The sequence below is a fragment of the Oryx dammah genome, unplaced genomic scaffold, assembly GCF_014754425.2.
Source record: "Oryx dammah isolate SB20612 unplaced genomic scaffold, SCBI_Odam_1.1 HiC_scaffold_28, whole genome shotgun sequence".
Taxonomy (NCBI): Eukaryota; Metazoa; Chordata; class Mammalia; order Artiodactyla; family Bovidae; genus Oryx; species Oryx dammah.
In genome coordinates this window covers 32,469,824-32,495,438 of record NW_024070212.1, presented here as the reverse complement: position 1 = coordinate 32,495,438, position 25,615 = coordinate 32,469,824, and the positions used below count along the sequence as shown (strand labels likewise).

General features: G+C 41.7%; 3 protein-coding genes across 4 annotated transcripts in view; 2 read left to right on the top strand and 1 right to left on the bottom strand.

Annotated features, from left to right (window-relative positions):
- GNAI3 (G protein subunit alpha i3) overlaps nucleotides 1-3,023 on the top strand; it is a 47,599-nt gene extending 44,576 nt beyond the window's left edge. The window contains exon 9 of the mRNA XM_040232116.1: nucleotides 76-3,023. The gene's annotated coding sequence lies outside the window, so the exon portion shown is untranslated. The remainder of the gene's footprint in view (nucleotides 1-75) is intronic.
- Nucleotides 420-18,142, bottom strand: GNAT2 (G protein subunit alpha transducin 2). The gene is made up of 8 exons (XM_040232118.1): nucleotides 18,025-18,142; nucleotides 16,279-16,321; nucleotides 15,843-15,984; nucleotides 14,740-14,897; nucleotides 12,624-12,752; nucleotides 12,262-12,391; nucleotides 10,296-10,449; nucleotides 420-9,674 (listed from the first exon to the last, which is right to left on the bottom strand). Exons 1-8 carry the CDS (start codon nucleotides 18,140-18,142, stop codon nucleotides 9,484-9,486), a joined length of 1,065 nt encoding a protein of 354 aa, XP_040088052.1. The 3' UTR covers nucleotides 420-9,483.
- Nucleotides 14,571-25,615, top strand: part of AMPD2 (adenosine monophosphate deaminase 2) — a 22,461-nt gene continuing 11,416 nt past the window's right edge. For both annotated transcript variants that reach the window (XM_040232115.1, XM_040232114.1), the window contains exon 1: nucleotides 14,571-25,594. In XM_040232115.1, the coding sequence (XP_040088049.1) occupies nucleotides 25,585-25,594 (10 nt within the window). In that variant the 5' untranslated portion in view covers nucleotides 14,571-25,584. The remainder of the gene's footprint in view (nucleotides 25,595-25,615) is intronic.

The window sequence follows — 25,615 nt, the reverse complement described above, 5'->3', positions numbered from 1 at the left end:
GTTTAGTTATAGTGCTGTAGTGATGTCTCTTGACTTTGTAAACTTTTTCTAATTACAGCTGTTTTTCTTTTCTAGTTATTACGGTGTGGAGTGTTGAGACCAGACTTCCTTTGCTGCCTCATTGGGCAGCTGCAAGCATGAACGGGACCAGGGAATGGCAGCAGCATGCAGAATCCTAGCACTCTTTTAGCACAATCTTCTGTATTAGGGAACTCTTAATTGACACAAGATGTAAAGTCAGACATTGGAATTGGAGCAACTGTAGTATGATTTGATCATCGAGACATGACTTGGATTTCATAGTTTCAAACGTTTAGGGCAGATGTGAAGTTGAGGTGCTGCATTCCAGAACTTCAATATGTAGCTTACTGTTTTTCTTCTTCCCTCTTGACAAACCACCAGTAGTTCATTTTTTCAAGTTTTTTTTTTCATCAAGGGAAGAATAACGTCACTGAATTTTATTTTTTTGTGAAAGAACCTTTATTAAAACACAATCTTAACTATGCACATGATGTGACCAGATCATCTTGAAAATATTCCTCTTAGTAGGAACACTTTGTTTTTAACTCTAGGTATGGTCAGAATATAATATTTCCATAATAACTTAATTCTTTTCAGTTATTTGAGCTCTAATTATAGGTTTTTTGGTTGAAATTTATGTTACTATCCTGCTCAGAGTACCATTATGGTTTCTAAATGGCAGTTACATTGAAGAAGTCTATAATAAGATTCTAGTTCTCTCTCTTTTTTTTAAGCTTGTGGTTGAAGGTTAACCTAGTTTATGCTTATCACCAAGTTACGAGATAAATGCTGATGTAGTATGATAAAGTCAGCTTCTTGGATACAGACACACCCAGGGCAGCTGTCAGTTAGAAAAGTATATTGCTAAATTCCAAACAGAACCAGTGACTTGGCTGCTACATATCTGCTTAATTGATCACTTTGATTCTTGCTTGTTTGTCTCAGTCATAGGGAGTTCTGTAAAAGATGCCCCATGTTTTCCATCTTCCATTGGCCTTTTCTGTTGAGAAACATCTGAAGTGTATTAAAAGTGCATGCTTTTACTTTGTAAATGTGGTGCCAAATCCCTGTTTGCCATTGTTTTTTTTACTGTAGCAATGTTGATTGTAGTAATCTTTAGTCAGTACCTTGTTCTGCTGAAACTATTGATTTGGGGACTTTTTTCTACTTTGTTGTGTGTACAGATTTTTAATCTGTTATAGTTGACAGCAGTATTAAAATGGTGAGTAAAGAGTCCAGGTTTGTTCCTGTTTGTAATTAGTCCTTTCTGGAAATATTTTCTTCTGCTGTTTTTTGCCCCTGCTGAGTGTGCTTAGGCCTTTGTCTGAGAATGGGTTTAGGTAGAAGGGTTGTCTGAAGGTCTTAAGTCTTTTGATGTGTAAGTATTGTTGAGTCTTGACCTGACTGAGGTTGTTATGTCATATCTGTAAAGTGATGCACAGTCAAAACCCATTTTCCAGATTTACATTTTGGTTTTGTGAAGAGCTCTTTTCACGTCAGCCTGCAGGTCCTTTTGTGCAATGACCATTTGTGAATGGTCCATTAGGGGAAGGCAAATGAAGAGAATGCAGTTTGAGCATTCCAAATCAGTAATTTGAGCAGTGCCTTTTGGGGTCCAGTCTTTTTGGATTGGATTCTATTTCATCTTTTGATGTGACCTTTCAGTAGTTTTAAAAAAAGGTTGGTGGTCATCAAAGCTGGTTCAGAAAGCAACCCACAGCAGTTCAGTGCCTTTATTGGTAGGTTTTTTTTCTTTTTGCTTTCTTGGGAAAATTATAACTCTGCAGGTGGTAGAACTGTATTATCTAACAACTTTTTTTTTTAGGATTGGCAAAACTGGATCTAAAAGAAAGAAAATTATCAGCTTCAATTGGTGATTGACTTATGCCCACAGTGTAAATAAGGGATAGTTCTTGTTCATTTTGAATATATCTTTTCCTTATGGTATTCTGTAAAATGATGTAGAATCATTTGGAAATGAGAACTGGTAGAATGTTACTTTAACTGTAGTTTTTCTATAGTCTGGGCTAGTGGGATCGTGTTGTTGATAATCCAAAAAAGTTAATTTAACTTGAAATGCATTTTGTATTTTCATTTGAATATGTCTATCTGATGTGTTAATTTTTTAGCCTTTTCATTAATGAAAATAGTAATTCTCCACTTTTTTGACTTTACACCATTTACATTTGTCCTATATTTGTGAGGATCACCTCTTACCCCTCCATCCCAAATAATTTATCAAAATGCACATTCGTTGAGGGCAGTTTCAGTCAGTAGTTTTCAAATATGCCTTCAGTCAAAATCACCTGGCTCCATCTCAGAGACTGACTCTTGGCTGGTGGGCTAGCAGTCTATAATTTTAAAAAGGTGATTTTGATCTGATGAATCTGATGGTCTGCCTTACAAACCACTATTGTGTTTTGAATTAAAAGATCTTTTCTTATAGCAGAGCCAAAATGTGGGGATGACACATCATATGTGTCATATCAAAGAAATGAAAAATTGCCTGTATCTTTTTGGTGGAGAATACTGAAAATTTGTGATGGATCATGTTTCAGAATTTAGTTGGCCAGGCTTTGGACCATCTAAGAAATCAGCACATCTAAGAAAATTTAAAAATTAAATAACAATAAATAGCCGTTAGCAGGAAGGACTGTTAACAGCAGCTTTATTTTGTTGACAGTCACATCTTAGCCACCTGATGAAAACTCTGGGGTGTAAAATTGCCGTCTGTTACACTCCTATGTAAAGAGGAAGAATTCTGCTCCTTAATGGTCAGTCTTAGGGAATAAATAACCTTACAATTTCAGCCTTTCAACAGATTCACCTCCTGGCGTGAAAATTCTAAGAACTGTTAGAGTTATTCATAAGTGGATCTTGAAGTATCATTTTCGTCTTGGATGGTTTGACTCTAGACTTCTAGTTCAGTGCATTGTACCTGACAGGTTGTGACTTTTCACAAAGTGCTGCTTTCGAAGAATAGACGGACCACATTTTAAAAACCTGTTTCCTTGCCTTGTTTATTTTTTATTCTCTTATGTATTCTATTTGTGTTTTACTATATACACATTTTGGAGTATTTAAAAATAACTGCTGGTTCTTCGAATTTATTTGCTCACCTTATATTCTTACATTCTGGCCACTGATGTGTGGCTGTTCTCTCTGATTTGTGGCTTTAAATTTGTTTGGACCTTGATCGCCTGATCTGGTTAGTTACTTTTTTATATTTATCCATTTGCTTAGCATAGTTCTGGCATTTCCTGTTGTAGAGCTCCTTGATGTATTGGCAGTTACATGCAAGGGGGAAGTTAGTCTGTCAGTCAGTCAAAAAGCTGCCTTTGAATGATTTTTTTTTTTCTTTTAGATGTTCAAAAAAAAGTGGCCCTGTACTCATTGATACAAACCTAAAATATTAATAGTACTAATTCCTCTTACTGATTCCCTGTGAGATCTTTCATATGTGATACTGACTTTAAGAATAAAATTATCTCAGTTTCCCTGTACTGCCAGGTAATTTTCTTCTTCCAGTTTAGGCTTCAACATACAAATCAGAGATCTGACCTGAACCAGCCACAGGTCTCCTTGTAAACTTACAACTGTCCCAACACAAAAGAAAACCAAGCTGCTTAGAGACCTGAAACTCAGATACCTCTTGCTATCAACTATCAGAAAGTAAGATTTAATTTAAGTGAGGCATACTGAAGAACAGACTTCCAGGATGGTCAGGATCTTTGTTCCTTTACCCTTGTTTAGGTTTTGAATCCCCATTCCCCCTCACCATCCACCCTCCAGTTTTCTCACAATCATTTTTGAATTACTTCTGCTGAGGAGAGCATATTTCAGAACAAATCAGGGCAGGACAGTTATTTTCTGATACTATGTCAGGCCTGCACCTGGCTTTACTCAAGTCTTCTCAGGAATAAGAAATAATATGGAATATTGTGCAGCAGCAGATACCTGTGGTGCAAGATTAACATAGAGATTCTTTGGCTAACCTCGACTCAATTAAAATATCCAAACCAGGTCCAGGGAATATGTATTTTTCAAGTAAATTCCTCAGGTGGTTCTGATGTGACTAACCTGGGCCAACATCCTGGGGACAACTGAGTAGACCTCATGTTAAAGATCAACAGGAATAGTAAACAACCTCTAAGTCACTAGTGAAAGACTTGAGTTATTTTTTATTTGCAGTAAGTACAAAGCACCTTTTGTACATAACTTAAAGTGCCTTTCACCCAGAAAGTTAGTTTGAGGAATGTTTAGCCAAAGAACATTACTGCATTTTGGATAAGAGTATTTAGTTTTTATACAAAAGTTAGACAAAACAAGAAACTTGGGGTTTCTAAACATTTATTTCATTTATTTCACTCCATTTATTTTCAGTGAAAATAGATACACAAAAGTAAAGATAAAATCCTATAACAAAGATAACTGTAATAACATGAATATCCATTTACAGTCGGTAGATAAAGAGCAAAACTAGCTATAGAATGAAAGTTTGTTGGGGATGAGGTAGGTAAAGGGAATGAATGATTGAGGAGTTAAATATATATCTCTGTATGCCCAATGGTATATGTTTTCCCTTCCTGAAATCTAGTGGGAATCAACATGGTAGGAGAGATAATCAAATATTAGTAAATATACTTATGGGGTGCACTGTCTCAATGTGTTAGCATTAGCTGTAAGATCATTCACAGCTGGAATATTAAATTCTGTACACCCTGGTTGTACAGATACCCTATCTTACCGCCCCCCGCCCCCAGCCATATTCCTTTGGGTTATCCAAACATTTTTATCAAGAGGCTTGTTTATATGTAAGAGAGAATCCCAGTGGACATAACAAATTATAAGAAATTACCTGTTTTTTCTAACTGTTCATCTTTGCTTACATAGGATGAAGGGTTCTCTTACAAGGTTGGAGAGTTGCTTGATGTGCTGGGTTCTGGTCTTTTCCCTGCTTCCTGCTAGCTATGAAATCTTTCAGTCATATCCCTCATCTAAAGACAGACTAAAGTACTCCTTCCAGTTCTGATACACTATAGTTCTGATCAAATAGAAATAACATTAGAAATGTTTCATAAATATTCTTTATGATATTCGAAATTATACTCCAAAAAAAGTAAGTCTTGAGACAATACCTACAAATGTTGCTCATTGTTGCCGGTTGTCTTTTCTCATAATCACTTTTCGCTACTCATTTCAAAAACCTAAACTGAACTAAATTATTACAAAGTCAACTGCAAATTTTATTTTGTGAAGCAGGGTGAAAAGGTCTCTAAAAATTTTGCATTTAAATCCAGTTCTTTATTTCCTGTTCAGACCAGTGTTTGCTTTTCCATGACCAAAGGGCAGAAAAGTTCCTACAATCTGCAGTTTATCTGTTTGACCTCACAGAGATGTCTTCACACTTCTGCCTAGCAGGATCACCAGAGGCTCTGGCACACTTGCAGTCCCTGGCCCAACACTGAAGTCCTGCTGGAATCTGTGCTCCGGGGGCTGTGCCGGGTAGAGAGGGCAGTGGGAGGTAAGAGCTCTTCACCCTTCACCACCTTCTCCACCCAGCAGGGCCAGCACACTTTGGTCTACGGCACATCTCCTGGTTTTTGAAGGTTCTTATTTTTCACCTTAGGATGGGGCCACCCAGATTTTGACTGTTTGGGGTACATGTGCGTGAATTTTTTTTTATCAGAGTAGGAACTATTTTGAGTAAATGTATCTTTATATGGTTCTTATACTGAATTTTTGTGCTCATTTTATCCATCCTTTAATTGACAGAAACATAAAAGCACATTTCCAGTTATATTTTTTCTATTATTTTTTTATTGTAGTAAAATGTACATAACATAAAATTTGCCATTTTAACTATTTTTAAGTATATAGTTCAGTAGTATTAGGTACATTCATGTTTTTATGCAGTATCACCACCGTCCATCTCCAGAACTTTTTTCATCTTCCCAAACTGAAACTGTACCCATTAAATAATAACTCTTCACTTCCATTCTACTTTCTGTCTTTATAAATTTGACTACTTTAGATTCTTGATCTAAGTGAAATCATATTGTTTGTCCTTATGTGTCATATTTTTGTAAGAAAAAAAGCAACTGTCATCAGATTGATATGAAATGGGACTTAATTTATATTTGGCTTACTTTCATCAATGTCTAATCACGCAATTCAAGGAAAACATGGTCTCTGCCCTCTAAAATAAGAACAGGAAATTATACCTTAAGCAAACAAAGCTATTTATATATTTTTTTATTCTATGCTAATATCACATCCATTTTGAGGCCAGTTTGTATTTAGTTTGGAGATGGTTTTGTTAAATATCTATGATTTAGAGTTGGCATAATTTAAAAATAACCAAGGACTTGTTTGGGACTAGAAGGAGCTTAGGTGAATGAGAAAATTGACTTCGACATTACGGTGTTTGGTGGACTGTTGGTATTGTACAAATAGAAAAACTTCTGGCTTTGGATTCAGAAGACCTATTTTGGAGTTCAAGTTCTGTTACTTTCCCAGCAGTATGATCTTGATGAAGACACTCCACCTCCCTTGGCCTCAGTTTCTTATTTATAAATTGCTAGTGATGGACCTGGAATAGCTTTATCATCCTAGGCATTAAGGTTGCAGTGTATGAAAACAGGGTTGAGTATTAGTTTCTAACCTATCTTGTTACAGAAAAGAATTTGTAATGACATAAAATTCAACAGTATAATGTAAATTTAAAACAGAGCAAAAGACATAGACAGCAGAGTGAGTATTTTGCATAATTTTGGTTTTAAGCTTTCTAGCTGCTGTTTTATGCAAAGAGAACTCTTCATGGACACAATCAAAATGTCCATGAGATAAAAATAAGCCAATAGGATAGGAGAAGTACCAATGTAGTTGTCTCTAATAGTGTAAGGTTTAGGAATCATCTCTGGGTCTGACAAACAATTAAGCTGCAGTAAGGATTGATATACTTTTTGGAAGCCTACCCAGAACATTTTGAAGTCAAGTCCTCTTACCTTTACTCAGAGAAGAGCCTGGTGTTTGCTAAGAGCTTTAGGAAATTATTTTGACTTTGTTTTAAGGAGCAGATGAGTGGATGACCAAGGCCCCCAATTTTTATTCTGTGTAAACTCACCAGAAGAGTTTTAGCTTGAAAGTATTATAAGATGAATAACCAGATTCTAACCTGAGTAAAGCAGCTGTAGAAGTGTTGCTTTTAAGTACTGCTACTTCCCTATCCAGCCTCCAAGATAACCTTTCTGCAAAGTGAATATAGGGCATCTTTTGGCTTTTGGGAATTTGTTTATAAACCAGTTAAAAGTTGAGGTGTCTACCAGAGCAGAAGAAAACTAAAATATAACTGTGTTTTATTCTGCTAGAGATTGTTCTACCATAAGACCTGTCCCACTGACTCTGTTTTCATGCTAGTACTGTAGGGCAAGTTCTATATGAACATTAATAACCAAGGAGTCTGTGTTGGGCTTCTGTAGTTTGACCTATAACCAATTCCTGCCTAGAGTCAAAGATCAAGGAAAAGGTAATTTAGAAAAGCAAACAATTTGGCGTGATTTGGGGGTAGGTGGGGTTACCCTACTTGAAGGTGGAATAAATGGGAAAAACTACATTTGGGCCTTGAATAGCTAAGATCATAGCTGTAGCAAAATTCTTAACGTGGGGCTTCAGAACGCCAAAGATACAACTGTTGTTGGTTCAGTATGTTGGTTTCCTTTGTAGATCTCTGAATTTTGTTTTATGCATTTTAAAGTATCCTGAGAAAGAGATCCATAGGCTTCATCAGACTGCTAGAGGGATTTATGATACCAAAAGGAAGAAAAAAGAAAAAAACACCTCAGAACCCCCTATAAGTTGAGTTAAAGCAAAGAGGTTAGTGAGCATTAGAGTGTGCCCTTTAGAATAGGCCCTGAACAGTGCTTGGATTTAAGAAATCTTGCCCAGATTTTTTTCCTTCGGTTTAAGTTTTTTAATCGGCAGTAGACGGTAGTTTTCCTTATTTCCCTGGTAATTTTCCCAAGTTGGTTTCTTTTCAAAGAATCAGAAAGACTATTAAATGAATCCAATTTTAACACCTGCAAATTTATTCTTCAGTGTATTTCAAGCTCATATGGCTCTCTAGTATCAATATTGCTAGTAGTAGCCTAAGTGTGAATGTGTTTTTCTGGCAAGGAGCAGATTTTCATTTTAATTGACACTTTCTTTTATATACTAAATCTTAGATGCCAAGAGCTTTCCTCACTAGTAGTTGTAAATGCTAAATCTATACTTGACTTCACCACCTCCTGTCAAGATAAATACAAGCTTTGTTTCCCCTCAAAGGAGTTCAAGGGATAATTTAATTGTTGGCCTATTTGGGGAGATGTTGTTTTCAGCCAGGCATCACATGGATCCAACTGCAAAGATTTTCAGCGCCTAAAGCAAAATCAGCTGCCTTTTTTGTTCTAAAACATGTAGCAGTTGAAATGAGGATTTTAAGATTGCTCACTTGTTCTAAATTCTGTGACAAAGAAGTAGCAGCAATATAGTCATTAATACTCTAGTGGGAGTGTGTTCTGTCCTCCAGGTTCATTTAGAAAGTGTCTTATATAGCTGAGAGAGTTAATTAGAGGGATAAGTATCCCTGTACTTACAGAGATATAGGGAACACAGTCTGGCAGTTTGGGAGCAGAGGGATAATATGATTTAATGAAAATTGTTTTAGGGAACTCCCTGGTGGTCCAGTGGTTAGGACTCTGACCAGGGCCTGGGTTCAGTCCCTGGTTGGGGAACTAAGATCCTGCAAGGCAAGCCATGTGGCCAAAAAAACAGAAAAAAAAAAAAAAAAAAAACTGGATGTGTGCCTTAGAGCTCACAAACTCAAATCTATCTGGTGATTCAGATCTCTTAGCTAAGGCACATAAAGGTCTTATAGTAAAAAAGGGTGGTAGGTTTATTGAAATTCTGTTTTTAACTAATTTAGGCTTTTTTGCAGATAGCAGGGAAGGTTTGCTTTTTTGTTTGGGATAATTCATCTAAACCTTGGTGTTGAATTTCATTAGTGGGAGCTTTAATTTGGGATTTCTTTGTGTCACCACACAGTTTTTATGTGCCTTCCTTCAGTTATGTTTGTGATCATTAGAATAACCTTGTGAAGTAGTAGAGAAGTTACCTTCATTTTATAGATGAGGGACTCAAGGCTCAGACAAATGAAATATCTACATTTTTGCATCAATAGTGAGTTGCAGAGCCAATAATGGATTGTGGGTCTTCTGATTCCCTGGTCTCGCATTCTGTAAACTGTGCTAGCTGTCTTGCTTTTAAAAGAACAAATGAGACACAGTTGCAGTCATACATATTCCATCTCCAAGGGAGAGTGGATTCATTCTTCTTTTCATAATATATTGACCTTTAATTTTCTGCTTAAAGTTAACGAGATTCGGAGCCTGTTTATAGAACATACTTGAGGAATGGTGAGAACTAGAAGAGTCCGCAGTCCTTGAGGTTTTCTTTGATGATAATATCTGTAACTGCATCAAATACAAATTTGACATTCTGTGTATCTGTAGCACAGGTCATGTGACTGTAGATTTCTTTGACATCTTTTCTCATGTTGAGGTCAAGGAATTGACTCTTGATATAATTCCCTGCATCCTCATAAGAGTTGTTCCCTGGTTTTCCAGAAAAATGGTGAAGAAGTGGGATAAATTAGACCTTCTTAGTTGCTCACTTTTAAAGTGACTGATTTGATCCTCAAAATGTGTTAGACAGTTGTGGTTGGGGGTTTAGTTTTGGAGGGTGGGTCCTCTCCTCTCTTGCACTCCAGTGTTTCACACTTGAGCAAAGGAATTGAAGAGAGGGCATCTCTGTCTCTTTAGACACCTTTGATTTCTGGCAGGTATCATTTGAATAATCAGTGGCTCATCTGTATTTAATGTCTGCTCTATTCCAGAGATATCTGAATTTAAACCTCTAACTGAATACTCAAGTTTCTCAGGTTGGACATCATAAAACTCATAAGACAATATTAAAGAGATAAGGGATCATAAACTCAGCAAAGCAAAGGAGTTACACTTACTACTCTGACATGGGTTTGGGTGAACTCCGGGAGTTGGTGATGGACAGGGAGGCCTGGCGTACTGTGATTCATGGGGTTGCAAAGAGTCGACGCGACTGAGCGACTGAACTGAACTGAAAGACAAGTTCCTTAGAATAGGAGCTTCTTGGTATTGGAAATGAGGCAGTTGCCTATCATTACTATGAAAGAATTGTCTCTAGCCTTTGGCACTTACCATCATACTCTGGAAAGCAAATGCTGAGATGGACTTTCTTGATTTTTTCCTCAAAGAGATCCTTTTTGTTGAGAAAGAGGACAATGGAAGTGGCCGCAAAGAACTTGTGGTTACATATGCTGTTGAACAGGTGCAGTGACTCATGCATACGATTCTGTTGAGAGGAAATACCATCAGAAATATCAGATTGGGCTTATGGCATACCTGTTTGCTTCTTCTTGTTGCTCCCCTTGAAGAGACCTATATTCCAAATGTAAAAGGAAAGATAAGGAACAGCGTATCTCTGTTTAGTGTGGTAGAGTAGATCCAAAGAGATCTGACTTCCTTCTGATCTTTATATCAGCTGTATGATTTGGAGGAAATTAGTGAGCTTTTCTGAGTCTCTGTTTCCCTATTTCATAGGATTATTATGAAAGTTAAATGAGACCGTGTGTTTGTAGTGTCCATGATGGTGATGATGTTTAGTCACTAAGTCATGTCTGACTCTTTGCAACCCGATTGATTGTAGCCCTGCAGGCTCCTCTGTCCATGGGATTTCCCAGGTAAGAATACTGGAGTGGGTTGCCATTTCCTTCGCTAAGTGTCCATAATAGTAGCTGGCATATAGGTGTACAATAAATGTTTGGGAAATCTTTGGCAGCCAGGGCACAGGTAAGGACTTTGATATCCTTAAAGGCTGCTGATTCAGGGTTGAAACTGGATGCCAGTTAACATGTGTCCATTTCCATGTCTAGGACGATTTTGATAGGTTTCTGTTAGACAGTCCTAGATCTCAGTTTGGGTAGGAACATAATAGGGATTATTTGGCCCTAGTGCCAAATGGTAAGGGCTAAAAAATTTTCAGTGCCACACCACAAGCACTTCTGCCTTATTTCCTTTTCTGATTGCCACTTGGAATGAGTGAGAGGTAGTGCTATAATCTGTGGAGTCCAGAGGTTACCCAGTGCCCCCAAAGCAGCCTTTCTTTAGGGAGCAGGCCTTTAGGGTCTTGGAATGTGCTCTTAGCTGACTTGGGCTCAGTCTTTTCACCTGTAAAACAAATTTAATTTGTAACCTTTGCTCATTGCTAACACTCCTACAGAATCCTTTAAGACCTTGTAAACTTTAAGGTTAAGGACAGAAGAGTTCTTGGAAAATGAATGGCTCTCTAAGACATTTTTGCTAGAGGATATTCAGAGTGCTCTAATGTGAACCTGAGGCACTAAGGAGAAGGCAGAGAACTGGAGCAGGGGGTCAGAGGACAGGAGCTTTGTCTTCTGGCAGTTAACTGTGGGCCTCCATTTGTGGAGCAGATGTTTATGTGAATTTCAGGCTTTCCATGCTTTTGACATCCTCTGTCTAAAACTCGGATGCTACCTGGATGGGCTGACAGTATCCTACAGAGCTTCTGTCTTGTAAAACTCTATAGGCTCAAGAGAACCACCCTCAGGTAGTTCTCCAGCTGCCAAATTAAGTGGCATGTGAGAAACCTGGTTTGCCAGTCTCGCTGTAGTTCTGTTGACACTTGAGTATATATTTAGACTTCAAGTGAGTTTACTAGTTCACCCTCCTATCAAGTGGCATAAAGATGCACATCATTCATTGTTCTGCTCTGTCATTTTCATCTCCTTTACTTCCAGAGGCAGCCTGGGAGAGTACTAAGTAACTCTTTTGCTTTGCTAAGTTAATGATCACTTATCTCTTTAATACTCAGTTTCTTTGAGGAACTTTTTGATGTCCCAAGTAGTACTTGGATGTCTCATCTGAGACCAAGCTCAGTAAATCTGGAGCTCTAAAGTGCTAACCTAGAACCTGCAGAAGAAGTATTTCTAGAATTATTTGCCTGAGACATTGCTTGCTAGACGACTGCTCGACTATTGGTGTTAGCAGAGATCACCCAGGTTGGGCCATTGCAGTGACACAAAGCTTAGAGGAAGGGTCTTGGGGGATCTGTTTATCAAAGCTGCTTGGTGCAAAAGTCACTCACCACTTCGTCATCTTCCACCAGCACCATATCGTAGGCACTGAGGGCTGCACAGAAAATGATGCAGGTGACTCCCTCAAAGCAGTGGATCCACTTCTTTCTCTCTGATCTCTGCCCTCCCACATCAAACATCCTGAGAGAAAAAACACCTGTTCTTAAACGTATACCCAACGTATGACCCACATGCCCTTGGTGTTTACCCCAGAGAGGTGGCCATCTTGGGGCCAGTTAGCAGTGAGATGGGAAGTGGAGAGGAAAGGGGGGGAAGTAGTAGTAGTTCACACTGGGCTTTAGTGAAGGCCAAGAAGCATCCCTACGCCCCCTTTTGGGGTATCTGATGAGTTCCCAGGGAACAATGTACTCACCTGAAGTTTAAGTCCTTGACAGAAAACTTAGTCTCAATGATGCCTGTGGTTTTGACTCTGGATCGTAGCACATCTTGCTCATTAGGGAGGTAGTCAGGGGCTGTAATTCGGTCTAATTGATTCAGGTAGCTGGAGAAAAGGGATTGTCAATTTAATTGATATTAAATTTTCCACAGCCGAAGTCAAGAAGGGTGAAGGGTGTTACCCAAAGGCATATAACTGTAATATGGTGATAGAGCCAGCACGAGAATCTGTATTGTTAAATCTAGGAGTGTTTACTTCAAACCCTCTTCATGTATCCTTACAAAAGGAAGTTAGGCTGTCAGATAACTTTTCCTTATGTTTTATCTGACTACAAAGTTTTCTAGACTCTTGAATGAGACTTGGTGGTTTAAATCAAGTGTCCCCAACCTCTGGGATCTAATGCCTAATGATCTGAGGTGGAGCTGGTGTAATAATTATAGAAATAAAGTACACAATAAATGTAATGTACTTGAATCATCCTGAAACCATCTCCCCACTGTGCCCTGGGTCCATGGAAAAATTATCTTCCATGAAACTGGTCTTTGGGAGCTGCTGGTTTAAATGGGTGTCAAAAGTTCTATCAGGAAGCAGGAGTAGATTAAAAGGGATTTCAGAAACATATGAGACATGAACTGGTGCAATGCATAGACATTGTATATCAAGTTGAAGGGAAAACATTTGAGATAACTGAAGAAAGTTGACTGAACATTGACTTGGATATTTGATGACATTAAGGACTTAATAAATATTTAGGTGTGATAATGATATGACCTTTTTTTTTAGGAGTATGTTTTTAGAGATACATAATGAAATTTTAGGATGAAATGGTATATCTGAGTTTACTTCGAAGTAATCCAATGGGGAATGGATATAAAATGAAACGCATCAGTTGGTGACTGCTGAAGCCAAGTGATTGATTGTATTCTTTTGTATATGTTTGACAGTTACCATTAAAAGTTTAAAAAAAAAGGCAGATATGAAGTGAGATGACAGAGAAAAAAGAAAAGTAAAGGGCTTTTTTTTTTTTTTTTTAATATGCCAGGGCTTTTCCCATTTAAGTTCTCATTTAACCTCATAAACCCTCAGGTTTCATATCCCATTTTACAGATGAAGGAAAGATCCAGAAAAGTTAAATAACTGGTCCGGGACAAGAGGCATTGTGGGTGTATTATAAAAAACCTTCAACTCTGTGGTCAGATAGACCTAGATTTAAATCCTAGCCTCTGCCATTTATCTGTGTGACTTTGGGTAAGTTAATTTATTTCTCTGAACCTCAGTTTTTTCCTCTATAAATGGGACTGATAAAAAACTACTATCTACCATGAAGACATATTGTGCAGATTAAATGAGATGTACCTAATGCACCGAGCAGTGTCTAGGCCTGAGTGGGGGCTGCAGGGACAGTAAATGATAACTTTATTATTAGACCAGGTGATAGAACAGTGGCTAAATCCGGGTCGTTTTGATGCTGAAGCTTATGCTTGTCTGTGAGACCGTGATGTCTGAGTAGGATTGATACTCTGGCTACTTTATATTTTGGAAAGCAGCTTTGCAAAGTTGGTGCTCTCTAACCCCTGACCTTTGGTATGCCATGGCAGTTTGGGTCCTTTGGCACCTTGACATAGGATACTAGGGGTGAAGGAGAGTTCAGGTTAGTGACTTAAGTAGAGCCTGTGTTGCACTGAAAGGGCCGTCATGAATCATGCCTCCTAAAGGAGTATGTGGCAGAACTGTAGGACTGTATTAGTATTCATGATTCTGAAAGAAGAGGCTCTGTGTTTGACTTAAGACAGGGACTGAGGGCTGTTAAAAGAGCATCTCTGTTTTGGATTTTGAGTCTTCAGCATTGTAGGCTGCAGTGGACCAATGTTAAAGCAATAAATACGGAGTGAAGGGAACTGGGGCAGAGGTCTCAAAGGCATTAAATTCAGAGCATAGTAAAACACTGTTCAAAGCCGAACAAGACAGGTAGGTATACAGGCTGAATTCAGTCCTTACTTCTCCATTTTTCAGGGCCAGAAAATTTCAACTGGCTGAGATTTCTCCCAGAATGTTGCTGACACCTCACTCCACCCTGCCCCCAGAGTCTTACTAAGATGCTGAGTCGTTGAGCTGGTACTCTGCAGCTCTGTCAAAGCAGGCTTGCACCCCACCATCCTTCCACAACTTCCTGATAACCTCCACTAGCTCAGGAGGCATGGTGCCCTCTTCAATGGAGTCAGCCAGATTGTTGAGCTGTCGCCCATCATCCTGTAAGGCAGAAACCAGGATCAGAATTACATGGGAGTAATGACTTTCCAGGAGGCTTTTGGGAATTCTGAAAGGAAAGCATTCTGCATTCTGTCAAAGCCTCAGGTGGAGGCGGTGTTCAACAAAGATTCCAAGTAAACACACTGATTACTTTCTGAGGGTGCTTCTGCTGTGTGGACCGTGGCAGTACACCCAGCCCTGGGATGTCTGGTGGATAGCAGAGATCCCAGGGGCTTCCTCTGAGGTGTTTTCATCTTCCATCCTTAGTCCGAACGTGAGGGTCCTGCCAGGAAATGTGGGTCCTCTGCTACAGGGAGATTGGTTTAAAGACCAGACTGGCCATGAAGTGGACAACATGGTGGACAGGAGCTCACCCTCCTTGTTTCTTCAATTATTCAAATCTACGAAAAGGATAATACTGGAACTAGGGATTTAGCTTACGAAAGTTCCACACTCAAGGCACGGGACCTGAGGGGAGCAATTTACATGGTAAAATAAGACAAAAAGGCAAAGGAAGCTGAGAGCAGATTTTTTAATGAACACTAAGGTAAGAACTGCATACTTTGCTAGGACTGAAGTAAAGATTTGAAGCTCAGCAAATGAGCTTCCCCAGTGGCTCAGATGGTAAAGAATCTGCCTGCCAATGCAGGAAACTGAGGTTCGATCCCTGGGTTGGGAAGATCTGGAGAAGGGAATGGCAGCCCACTACAGTATTCTTGCCTGGAAAATCCCATGGAGAGAGAAGCCTGGTGGGCTATAGTCCATGGGATTGCAAAGAGTTGGTCACGACTGAGGGACTAACACTTTGACGTTTTTCGAGTGGGATTTTTGTGACATGAACCTTTTTCTGATGCATGTTTCCTCATAGCTTGTTGGCCACTGGTCTGTTTCTTCTCCTCATTAGCCTTTCCTTCCACTCTTAACCATATACCATTAACCACGTACCACACATCTTGCTTCAGCATAGTCAATGCCCAGTGTGGGCATGGCCCGGATGATGGCCAAGATGGATTGCAGCACGTTGCCATAGATGATGGCCTTGTACTCCAGGCATTCTTCTGGCGAATAGCCATCCTGATGAATGATCCTGCAAGGAGAAGACACCCAGCCATTAGTTGGACTTGAATAACCAGACCTAAGGGATTGTGAATCGGGGAGGATTTAAAGGAGTCTAAGAACCCAATCTCTCTATTCATACTGCTGTCCCAGAGTGGAGAGTGAGGGACATGGGGCATGAAGATAAGGGACATTGGGAATAAGGTCCTTTATATTCTTTATATGTGGGTTCCTAAAGGCTAAAGAGCCCTTTATCCTCGGCCTCTACTGACTCCACTGACTTCTTAACCCTACCTCAGTCCTGCGGGGCTTTGTTCCTACTCACTTCATCTGTTTGACGATAGTGCTCTTTCCTGACTCCCCAGCACCTGCAGGGAGAAACGCTTATGCTTCAGATTTCCACCGGTTCTCCCCAGCCCTCCAGCAGGGGCCTGTGAGAAGTCGAAGCCACTCCTCACTTGGGAGCCTTTTTAGGGGAGAACATACAGGGATGCTGACTACCTCCGTGTGTACCAGCCTTGAGCTCAGGCCATTTGATCTGGAATTGGAGGAGAGTTTCTTAGCGTCTGCATTGTTGACAGTTTGAGTGGATGAGTTTTCTGTGGAGGACTGTCCTGTGTCCCCACCAATATCCACTAGAGCCCAGTAGCATTCCATTCTTCCAGTTGTAACCACCAGAAATGTTCTCAACCTTTTCAGATGTCTTGCGGGAGGGGAGCAGGTGTGCAAAATCTTGTTGAGAACCACTGATAGATTCAGGGAAATTCCTTCAACACAGTTCTGCTCTGCCTGTTTTTACTCAGGAGTGATCTTGGAGCAGGATTGTGGAGAACTCAATCACTTCACTGAAACACTTTATTATCTTGCTGTTTCCCTTACTGATTAAAATGTTCTTATATCCTCATTCACACTTCACTCTCCCTCCATCAAAAACCTGCATACCCTTCAACCCACTCCCCCAGTCTATACTATCCCTGATGCCTTAATACCTGCCCTGCCCCCACCCCCGTCCCCAGTCCACCACTTATCCTGTGCTTGGTTCCTCTAAGCTGCTTATCCTGAATGTAGAAGAAAGCAGCTTAGGCTTAAAAGCTCCCTCAGTGGCCTTGCCATCTCTCCCCTTGGTAGCCTCCTGGGCTCCTTGAGTCTTGTTAGAGAGGTGTGCTTTTCTCTGTGTCCTTAGTGCTGTGCCACAGATCAGCTGAGGAAAAGGAGGTGCCTTAGCTTGGGGCTCTAGTTCCCAGGCACCTCATGGGCTTGGAGACCCAGCCAACCAGTCTTCTGCTATAAAGATCTTAGCTGCTCCAGCTTGCCTACCTCTGTACTACCACTGGGGTTTTTTCTAGGCCAGGTTTCCCAAACTCTATTGTCTTAGTTCTATTTACAGCCATGATCAGTTTCTGACTGACTGAGGTGCTTTTCTGTTTTCAGCACAAACCTGTGATCTGCTTAGGAGCTCATCAAGCTGATGAGCCTCCCATCTGGCAGGGGCTTTAGAGGCAGTCATTAAATAGAAAGCCAGGAAAGGACTTCTGTAAAGACTCCATTCCTTCCCACTCAGGGCTCCCCACTTCTAACGTTTTTAAAGATTTCTTTTTTTACTGAAAGCAAGGAGAAGGAACTGGTAAAAATCATATTCCTGAGTCTAGATGACACTGACTATATGGTAGGACTTCTCTATCCTATTGAATTCATTGACTCAAGAGTTCTCTGACTGCAGACTTAATTAAGTGTCTTTGAGCCCAGAGTTCATGGTAAGTTGCTAAGCTGTTAGCTGTTAGGTTTGGTAGATTTGGAGATGGGTGGGTCCACCCTGGCCCCACCCTGGCCCTTGCACTGTTCCTGGTTCAAGGAAGAGCAAAATGATTCCAGAGTAACTTTGGTAGAACATCTTGGGGTAGCTGTGCTCAGCCCTAGAGCTCCTGATCCCCTAGCCTGAGACTGCATGGGGGAAGGACAAATAACCTTCCATCCCTCCTCCCCACATGGCAGGCTAGAACCCACCTACCATCCAGGATAAGCGAGAAGGAGCAGTACCTTCTCCTCTGGCTCATTGTCCCATCTCGCTCACCCAGCAATAGCAGCTTGACGGTCTTGGCTTCCTTGTCAGCATCCTCCTGCAGCTTCTTTTCTAGCTCTTTGGACCTCTTGGCCAGTTCTTTGTCCTCAGCACTGGCTCCACTCCCCATCTTTCATCCGTCTCCTCGGCGGCTTCCTCCAGCCCTTAAGATCTTCTCCAGGGTTTCCTATCTGAGAGATGGGAAGATAAGGAAAAATAAATTGGGATCGAGTATCAGTTTCTTAGTTCTAAAAAGCCAGTCTGTAGGGAGCTGGGTGAAAGAGCAGGTGCTATATTCTTGCACCCTGCCTGTCTTGCCTGAGACTCTATCCCAGCCGCAGACCTACTTAAGTCTAGAGATTGTAGCCTTTATATCTAGCGGTGTGATGGGCTAAACCAATTAAGAGCTCAGTATGACAAAGGGCAAAGACTCAAGTGTTTCTGTAACTAGGGAAATGATGTGCTGGATTCTGACACAGGAGGTTAGGATGCAGATACTGGAACTCTGGAGTAAGATAATGGTTGGCTTCATACTTTGGAAGGGCTGATCTCCTAAAAGTCTCTTCCAGATACTACACTTGCATAGAGCTAGAGATTAGAGGTGCAGAGGAAGCTCTCCCCATGTTGTGACTCCAAAGTTCATGGTTTCAAGGCATCAAAGCACTGCTCCCATCATAGCAGGCCGGTTCCTGGCAAAGAATCTTTGTTTAGGGTTTGCCCTTTTTTGGAAAGATTAGAAATGTTCCCTCCAGCTCCTCCAGTGGCTGCTGCACTAGGAAGCTATTAGTGTTCCTTTATGTTGGCTTGTCTCTTTTTACATCCTCCTGTTATTACCACTTAATCACTTCGTTATTTTCGGTTTTACAAATGGGTTTCCCCAGACCGAATTCCTCCCCTTGGAGGTCAGGTACCAAATCTGATTCATCTTTGAATCCTTCAGATCTTGTGGTTTATTTGTGGATCCTCTGTGATGGTTTGATGGATGAAAGAAGGAAGGAAAATGAGTATATGGTAGAGAGAATGGGGATGGTGGTGGTTTAGCTGCTAAGTTGTGTCTGACTCTTGTGACCTGATGGACTGTAGCCTGACAGGGTCCTCTGTCCACCAGATTCTCTAGGCAAGAATATTGGAGTGGGTTGCCATTTCCTTCTCCAGGGGCTCTTCCCAACCCAGGAATCGAACCAGGGTCTCCTGCATTGCAGGCAGATTCTTTACCAACTGAGCTATGAGGGAAGCAAGTTTACTTAAATGAGTTGTTGTGGAAGCTCCTCAGAGGGACATACTGTAGAATATTGCTACCCAAAGTGTGCAAGGCCCCGCACACATCACCTGGGAGCTTCTTAGAAATGCAGAATCTTAGGGCTTAGCGCAGACCTTCCAATTCAGAACTTGAATTTTAACAGGATCACAGGTGACTAAGGATACTAAAGATTGGAAAGCTCTGCCCTAGGGAGTACTAGAGAACTGTTTTTTCCCCCTCAGACTGGCTAAATCATAAGAATTACCTGAGATGTTTGTTTCTGTATTTCATCAAATCTTAGATGGCACTGATTGGAAGATCATTCTGATTTCAAAGATGTTAATACATGTTTTAAAAAGAGTGTGTTTTTGAATCAATAAGTTCCAGTTTTTGTTGTTGTTTAGTTGCTAAGTTGTGTCTGACTCTCTTGCATCCCCATGGACTGTAGCCCGCCAGCTCCTCTCTCCTTGGAATTTTCCAGGCAAGAATACTGGAGTGGGTTGCCATTTCCTTTTCCAGCAGATCTTCCTGATTCCGGGATTGAACTCACGTCTCCTGCATTGGCGGAGAGGGTTCTTTGCCACTGAGCCACCAGGGAAGCCCTGTGTTCCGGTGGTAATGCCAATCCCAGAGCCTGAGAAACCATATTCTAAGTTAACAGAGTTTGAAAAATCCTGATCTAGAACAGTGGTCTCAGCTTTTGGTGTAGATTGGAATTTACCCAGAAAGCCTTTTAAAAAATACTGATTTAATGAGTCTAGAGTGCAGTACAGGCATGAAGAGTTTAAAAATTTCCCAGGTGATTCTAACGTACAGCCAATGTGGAGAGCCACTGACCTTGAAGGATTTAACTTGCTTATTCCTCTTAGAGTGGAATTGTGAAGCAGTGTGGCCAGGTAGACTGAAAAAGTTGGGGGGTAGAACCTAGGTCTCCTTGCCTGCCAGGAACTCTAAGCCATCCTTAATCATCATCTTCCTTTCTACTGCTGCTTGCCTACATATCTGGGTATCTGGCCGAGAAGCCCTGGGCCTTGGGCCCAGACTCTCAGGGCTGATGAAGAAGGCAGCCGCCAAGGTGCCTTCCACAGTGATCATCTTTTCCCAGTCAGATATTGGCAAATGCTTACTGAGGGAAAACAGGAGAGTCTTTGAAATTGTTACCGGCTTGGAATCTTGGCTATAAAGTTTCAGTAATTATATCTCACCAGCCCTGCCTAACCTACCCACAATATCGGCAACATATAATACCCAGGCCTGCACTGTTCAGAGCAAGGGACTGCTGGGAACTGGGCTAGACAGTTTACATGGTTCATCTCAGTTAACCCATGCTAATTTCAAGGTAAGTGCTCTTGTCCCCAAATTACAGAACAGATAACTGCGACTTGAGGGTTAAATATCAATAACTTGTTCAAGGTCTTATAGCTTAGTAAACAGACCAGGCGATCTTTCTTTCCACTGCTCCATAAAAGCAGCCACTGAAAGAATGTTGGGCAAAAAAGGCAAATGCATGAGCTCAATAACGGCTGCACTTGCGTTGTTAAAGGAACCTCTAATTTGTTTCACAAGTGGGGAAAATGTTTGTACTTGTTCCTTTTTCATCTGGGTTTCCCTGGTGGCTCAGATGGTAAAGAATCCGTCTGCAATGCAGGATACCTGGGTTCAATCCTCAGGTTGGGAAAATCCCCCCGGGAAAGGCTACCCACTCCAGGATTCTTGCCTGGAAAATCCCATGGACAGGAGCCTGGGGGCTACAGTCTATGGGGTTGCAAAGGGTCAGACATGACTGAGTGACTTAACACTTTCACTTTCTTTCTCATCTATCACCTCTGCAAACTGCTTCTGCTTGTTTCCTAGCTTGCTAGGCTCTCAATTTCCACTACTAACCTGAGTATGGGCACTCCTGGCCCTCGCCTGACCTCTTAATTATGTAGACCTGCTACTGTGCATGGACCACCATGATGCCTCCTGCCTCCTGTCTCCTGTCTTCAGCTCCTGTGCCTTTCCTGTGGCTGTTCTCCTTTATTTAGGTTTAATGTCCTGATCGAGTCAGTAAAGCATGTAGGTGCTATTCCCACTTTAGAGGTAGTGAATTGAAGCATGGAAAGGTGATCCTCATGTTAATAAACAAGTTAGAGTCAGCCAGAGCTCAGGTGTCCTAGTTCATAGCCCTTATAACCGAAATAAAATTTTTATCTTCTTTAGCAACAGACTTTACTGTTTGAATATTTGCATAACCAAATTATTCTAAATGAAAGAAAAAAAAATCACCATTTTCCACTTAAGTCCTGCTTTCTGAGTTAAGAGGAAATCTTAATATCTGTCTTATACCCAGTGGTAGGGATTGTGGGTAAAGCCTTATCACCCAGCTGGAGTTTGGGGTTGGGGCCATGAAGAAGGAGGAACTTCCTTTAGGACCTTACAGTCCAAAGGAAGAGATGGTGTAAATTCACAGAGAAACAACATAGTTAAAGGAACACTCCAGCTAGTGCTGGAGAATTCAGAGCTGTTTAAAACCTAGCCTCGACTCCTGGTAGGAAAGAAACTATACACACATCTCACTGGCAGATGGATGAATTCTATAGTAGGAGAAGGGAGGAAAATTATAAAATAAACAGACTTTCAACAGAAAAGGAGAACAACAGAAATGGAGGATAGGCACTTGGAGGAGAGAAAGAGCATGAGAAAAAGCATGGAGGCAGGAGGTACAAAGTGTGCTTGGAGAAGACTGGCTAGTTTGATGTGATGGGACTGGAGTAAAAGTGAAAAGTACATGGAGGGAAGGGCTGGGAGATGAAAACAAGGAAAAGTGAAGGGCCTTGAATGACAAAGGTTTGGCTAAAGCTCATTGAAGACTTACAAACAAATATGGTTGGATACTGCTGCATGTTGCCATAAACAATGCTGGGTGGCTGGGTGAGGGGCTGGCTTCTGATAGAAGCTGAGAAAAAGAGCTGAACAGCTTGATTCTGAAAGGGTCTAGGCATAAGGTATGGTTTGGGAAAGCGTCAGGGCCAATGATCTCTTTGAGGCTGCTGGTGTTCTCTCCCAGGCTTACCATCTGCTGAGAGTGGTCTGGCCTTGGTAGGAGGCTGACATCACAAGTGAGCATCAGGCAAGAAAAGAGAAGCAGTACTTCAGAGATGAGTGCATTGTCAGTGAGGCCCGGGGCTCAGGGAGAGCATTCAAGAAACCATCTTGGTTATAGGCTAGGAGGTAAGGAAGCTTGTTTCAAGCTAAGGAAGATCTCAGAGGCTCAAAGACAACATTCAGTCCCCAACATGAAAACAGCTAGAGGTTGGAGAGAATGACTCACTCCTTCATTTCCCAAACTGTTCTAGATAGACAGTGAAATCCCACCAAGATTCTTGCTGATAATGTGTAGGTGGGGAGAATACTGCTTAACTGTAATCAGTGCAGACTTCCTAGCAGGGACAGCATACCAAAAGGCCTAGAAATAGGGAGGATTACAGGGTGAAGGGTGTGCTGTAGATAGGACTAGGGAGGGACAGGAAGGGACTAGTGAACTGGTTTGCCTTGCGACCTACGGGCTGGTTAGGTAGGTAGGTCTGGATTAAGGGGGAGTCCTAAAAAGACCTGGTCCAATGCAAGATACCTCCCCATAAAACTATGTCAAAATTTGCATTGTATCAATATAGATGACTTCCCAGGTGGCGGTAGTGGTAAAGAACCCGCCTGCAATGCGGGAGATAGGAGACATGGGTTTGATCCCTGGGTTGGGAAGATCCCCTGAGGAGGGGCATGGCAACCCACTCCAGTATTCTTGCCTGGAGGATTCCATGGACAGAGGAGCCTGGCGGGCTATAGTTCATGGGGTCGCAAAGAGTCAGACACAACAGAAGTGATTTAGTGCAAGCACAATATAGATGACATTCTGCGTGGTTTACCTGGTCCTTGATTTTTAATTTTTTTTTTAGATTTATTTTATTATTCATTGTTGAGAGCACAGCAGCCTCAAAATTCTTAAAGGCCACCAAACCAATTTAGTCTGGGGTTAAAACACAGAAGAGTATTAAGTGGGTGGGGTGTAGAGGCTATTACAAATTTTCATAGACTTCTGTTGCTTTCTATTTCCTTGATTATAAAAATAATGGATATGCATGGTAGACAGTTTTAAAATGCAAGTAAGCATAAAGAAGAAAATAAATATAACCCATAATTCTACCACTCACAGATAATCATTTGTTAAATTTGTTGAGGTGGTTATTTTCTATGCATATGTGTCAATTAGGACCATACTGTATTGTACAGATTTTTGCACCCATTTTTTCCACCCTAATTTTACATTGTAAACATTTTCACCTTATTAAGAAATTCTTCAGAACAATTTTTAATGGTTGTATTTCATTGTGTGCATATGACATAATTTAAACATTTTCCTGTTGTTGGGCTTTTAAGTTTCCAACCTTTCTATGTGATAAACATTGCAGTTATGAACAATTCTGGGCATATTTTTCTTGCAGCTTTTTTTTAAAGAACAAATTCCTGGAAGTGGAATTACTATGTCAAATAATATGAACCTTTTTAAGACTCTTGATTATAAGTTGCCAAATGCTTTCAGAAAAATTCTACCAGTGTTTACAACCACCAGTAGGATATGTATGTGTCCCATTTCACTAACCACACCCTTGCCTGCTTTAGGACTCTTTTTCTCATTAATCTTTGCTAATTTGATGGGTTAGCATGGTTTCTCCTTGTTCTCTTTTTAGTTTTATTGATTCTTTGTGAGGTGAACCTTTCCCCCCCTAGTTTACAGAGGCCTTTTTTTTTTTTTTTTTTTTTTTTTAGTTGTTCAGGGTGAAGAGCATTAGGCAGGGATCAACGGAGGCAATACCAGATAGAGAATAGGGTTCAGGGTCCACAATCCAGCCTGGGCGAATGGAGGAGGAGGCAGAGTTTGGGAAGGAATTTGGCTGCAGGGATGGTGAGGACTGGGAGGAGCTAGACAAACAGCATTAATACAACTGGGTTTGGGGGACAAAGGGCTCCCACAAGGTGGAGAATAGGAAAAAGACTGAGCTGCTAATACATTAGGTCCTTTCCCCCACAGGTTTCCTTTAAACCTGGTGGTAGGATTCTCTGCCACTTGGGAGTAGGGGTGCTGGTTAGGGGGGTTATCTGCAGTCCCCAGAATAGCCCAACACACCTTCTTTATAGGCAACAGGTGAATCAACTGAGAGTGTAAAGGGGACCAAGTGTAAAGGGGACCAAGTGTAAAGGGGACCGAGGCCAAGGACACAGCAATAATAGGAGACATTGAGTATAACTAAAGCCAGGCACTTCTGTTACTTCATTTATCCTAACAGCTTATAAAGTAGGGTCTCACACTCATTTTATAGAGGAAATAGAAGAAGCACAGAGAAGTTAACAATATTCCCAGGGGCAGTCAGGAAGTAGGTGGAGTCTGGAATTGAACCCAGGCATTCTGGCTACAGAGCCTGAGCTCTTGACCAACAAGTACACAGATAAATGTGGGAATGGGAGCCAGAATTGCAGGGCACACCCTGCCCAGCTACGCCTGCCTGAGTAAGAAAACAGACGACCTAGAATAAGAATGTGGGGAAGGGCTTCAGCTAAAAGAGAATCCTGGGACTATAATAATAGCTGTCTTTTATTGGGCACTGGCTTTTTGCCCAGCATCGTGCAAAGGTGCTTAACGTTTAATTCTCACAATAACTCCTTTGAGTGAGGTACTGCGATTACCCCATCACTTTACTGGTGAGGAAGCTGACGCACAGAAGTTACCCAAGACGCTGCCGGGCGGATGCTGAGTGGCGGCTGCCCACGTGGCGCCGGGGAGAGCGAAAATGGCGGGGGCGGGGCCGCTTAGCGGGGGCGGGGCGGGGCAGGGGCGGGGCCACAGACCTGCTGGGCCTGGGGCTGCGGAGGAGAGCGCCGTCGCTAGGGCGGTTTTGGTGGGGTCGCACCTGTTGCGTGACTCCCTCACGGTCCAGCTACCGGAATCCGACCCCGAATACGCTGAAAGTGTGGAGAGAAGTCCAGACGAGTTCCGGGTCCCGCTTTCTGGGGAGCACGTGGTCTGACCGCCTCCCGAGTGCCGGGCTGGGGGGTCGGGGCTCCGGGGTCTACAAGGCCAGTGCAGCGGCCCAGGTCGGCAAGGGGGCCTGCCTCCAACCAGCCAGCAATTTTGAAAGACTGTCTTACTTCTCCCATCTCAGTGCCAGGGCAGGGGCCATTGGAGCCACTTGTTAGGGTCTGGACCCTAGCCCTCCTCCCCTCCCTCGTGACCGGGTTTCCAGGCGGTGCAGACCCTGGCGAACAGACTCCCTGGTTCCCCCCAGGGTTCGAGCAGCATGGCCTCAGGTGAGTGTGTGCATGTGAAGG

What these genes read in the sequence shown, in the direction of transcription:
- GNAT2 (XM_040232118.1), bottom strand. Translation starts at nt 18,142, where the DNA reads ATGGGGAGTGGAGCCAGTGCTGAGGACAAAGAACTGGCCAAGAGGTCC. An exon ending in ATGCTGAAGCAAGATGTGTG is followed by an intron (nt 14,898 to 15,842) that starts GTACGTGGTTAA and finishes TCTGCCTTACAG; the next exon opens with GATGATGGGCGACAGCTCAA. An exon ending in TTGCTTTCCAGAGTATGATG is followed by an intron (nt 9,675 to 10,295) that starts GTAAGTGCCAAA and finishes CTGGAAAACCAG; the next exon opens with GGAACAACTCTTATGAGGAT.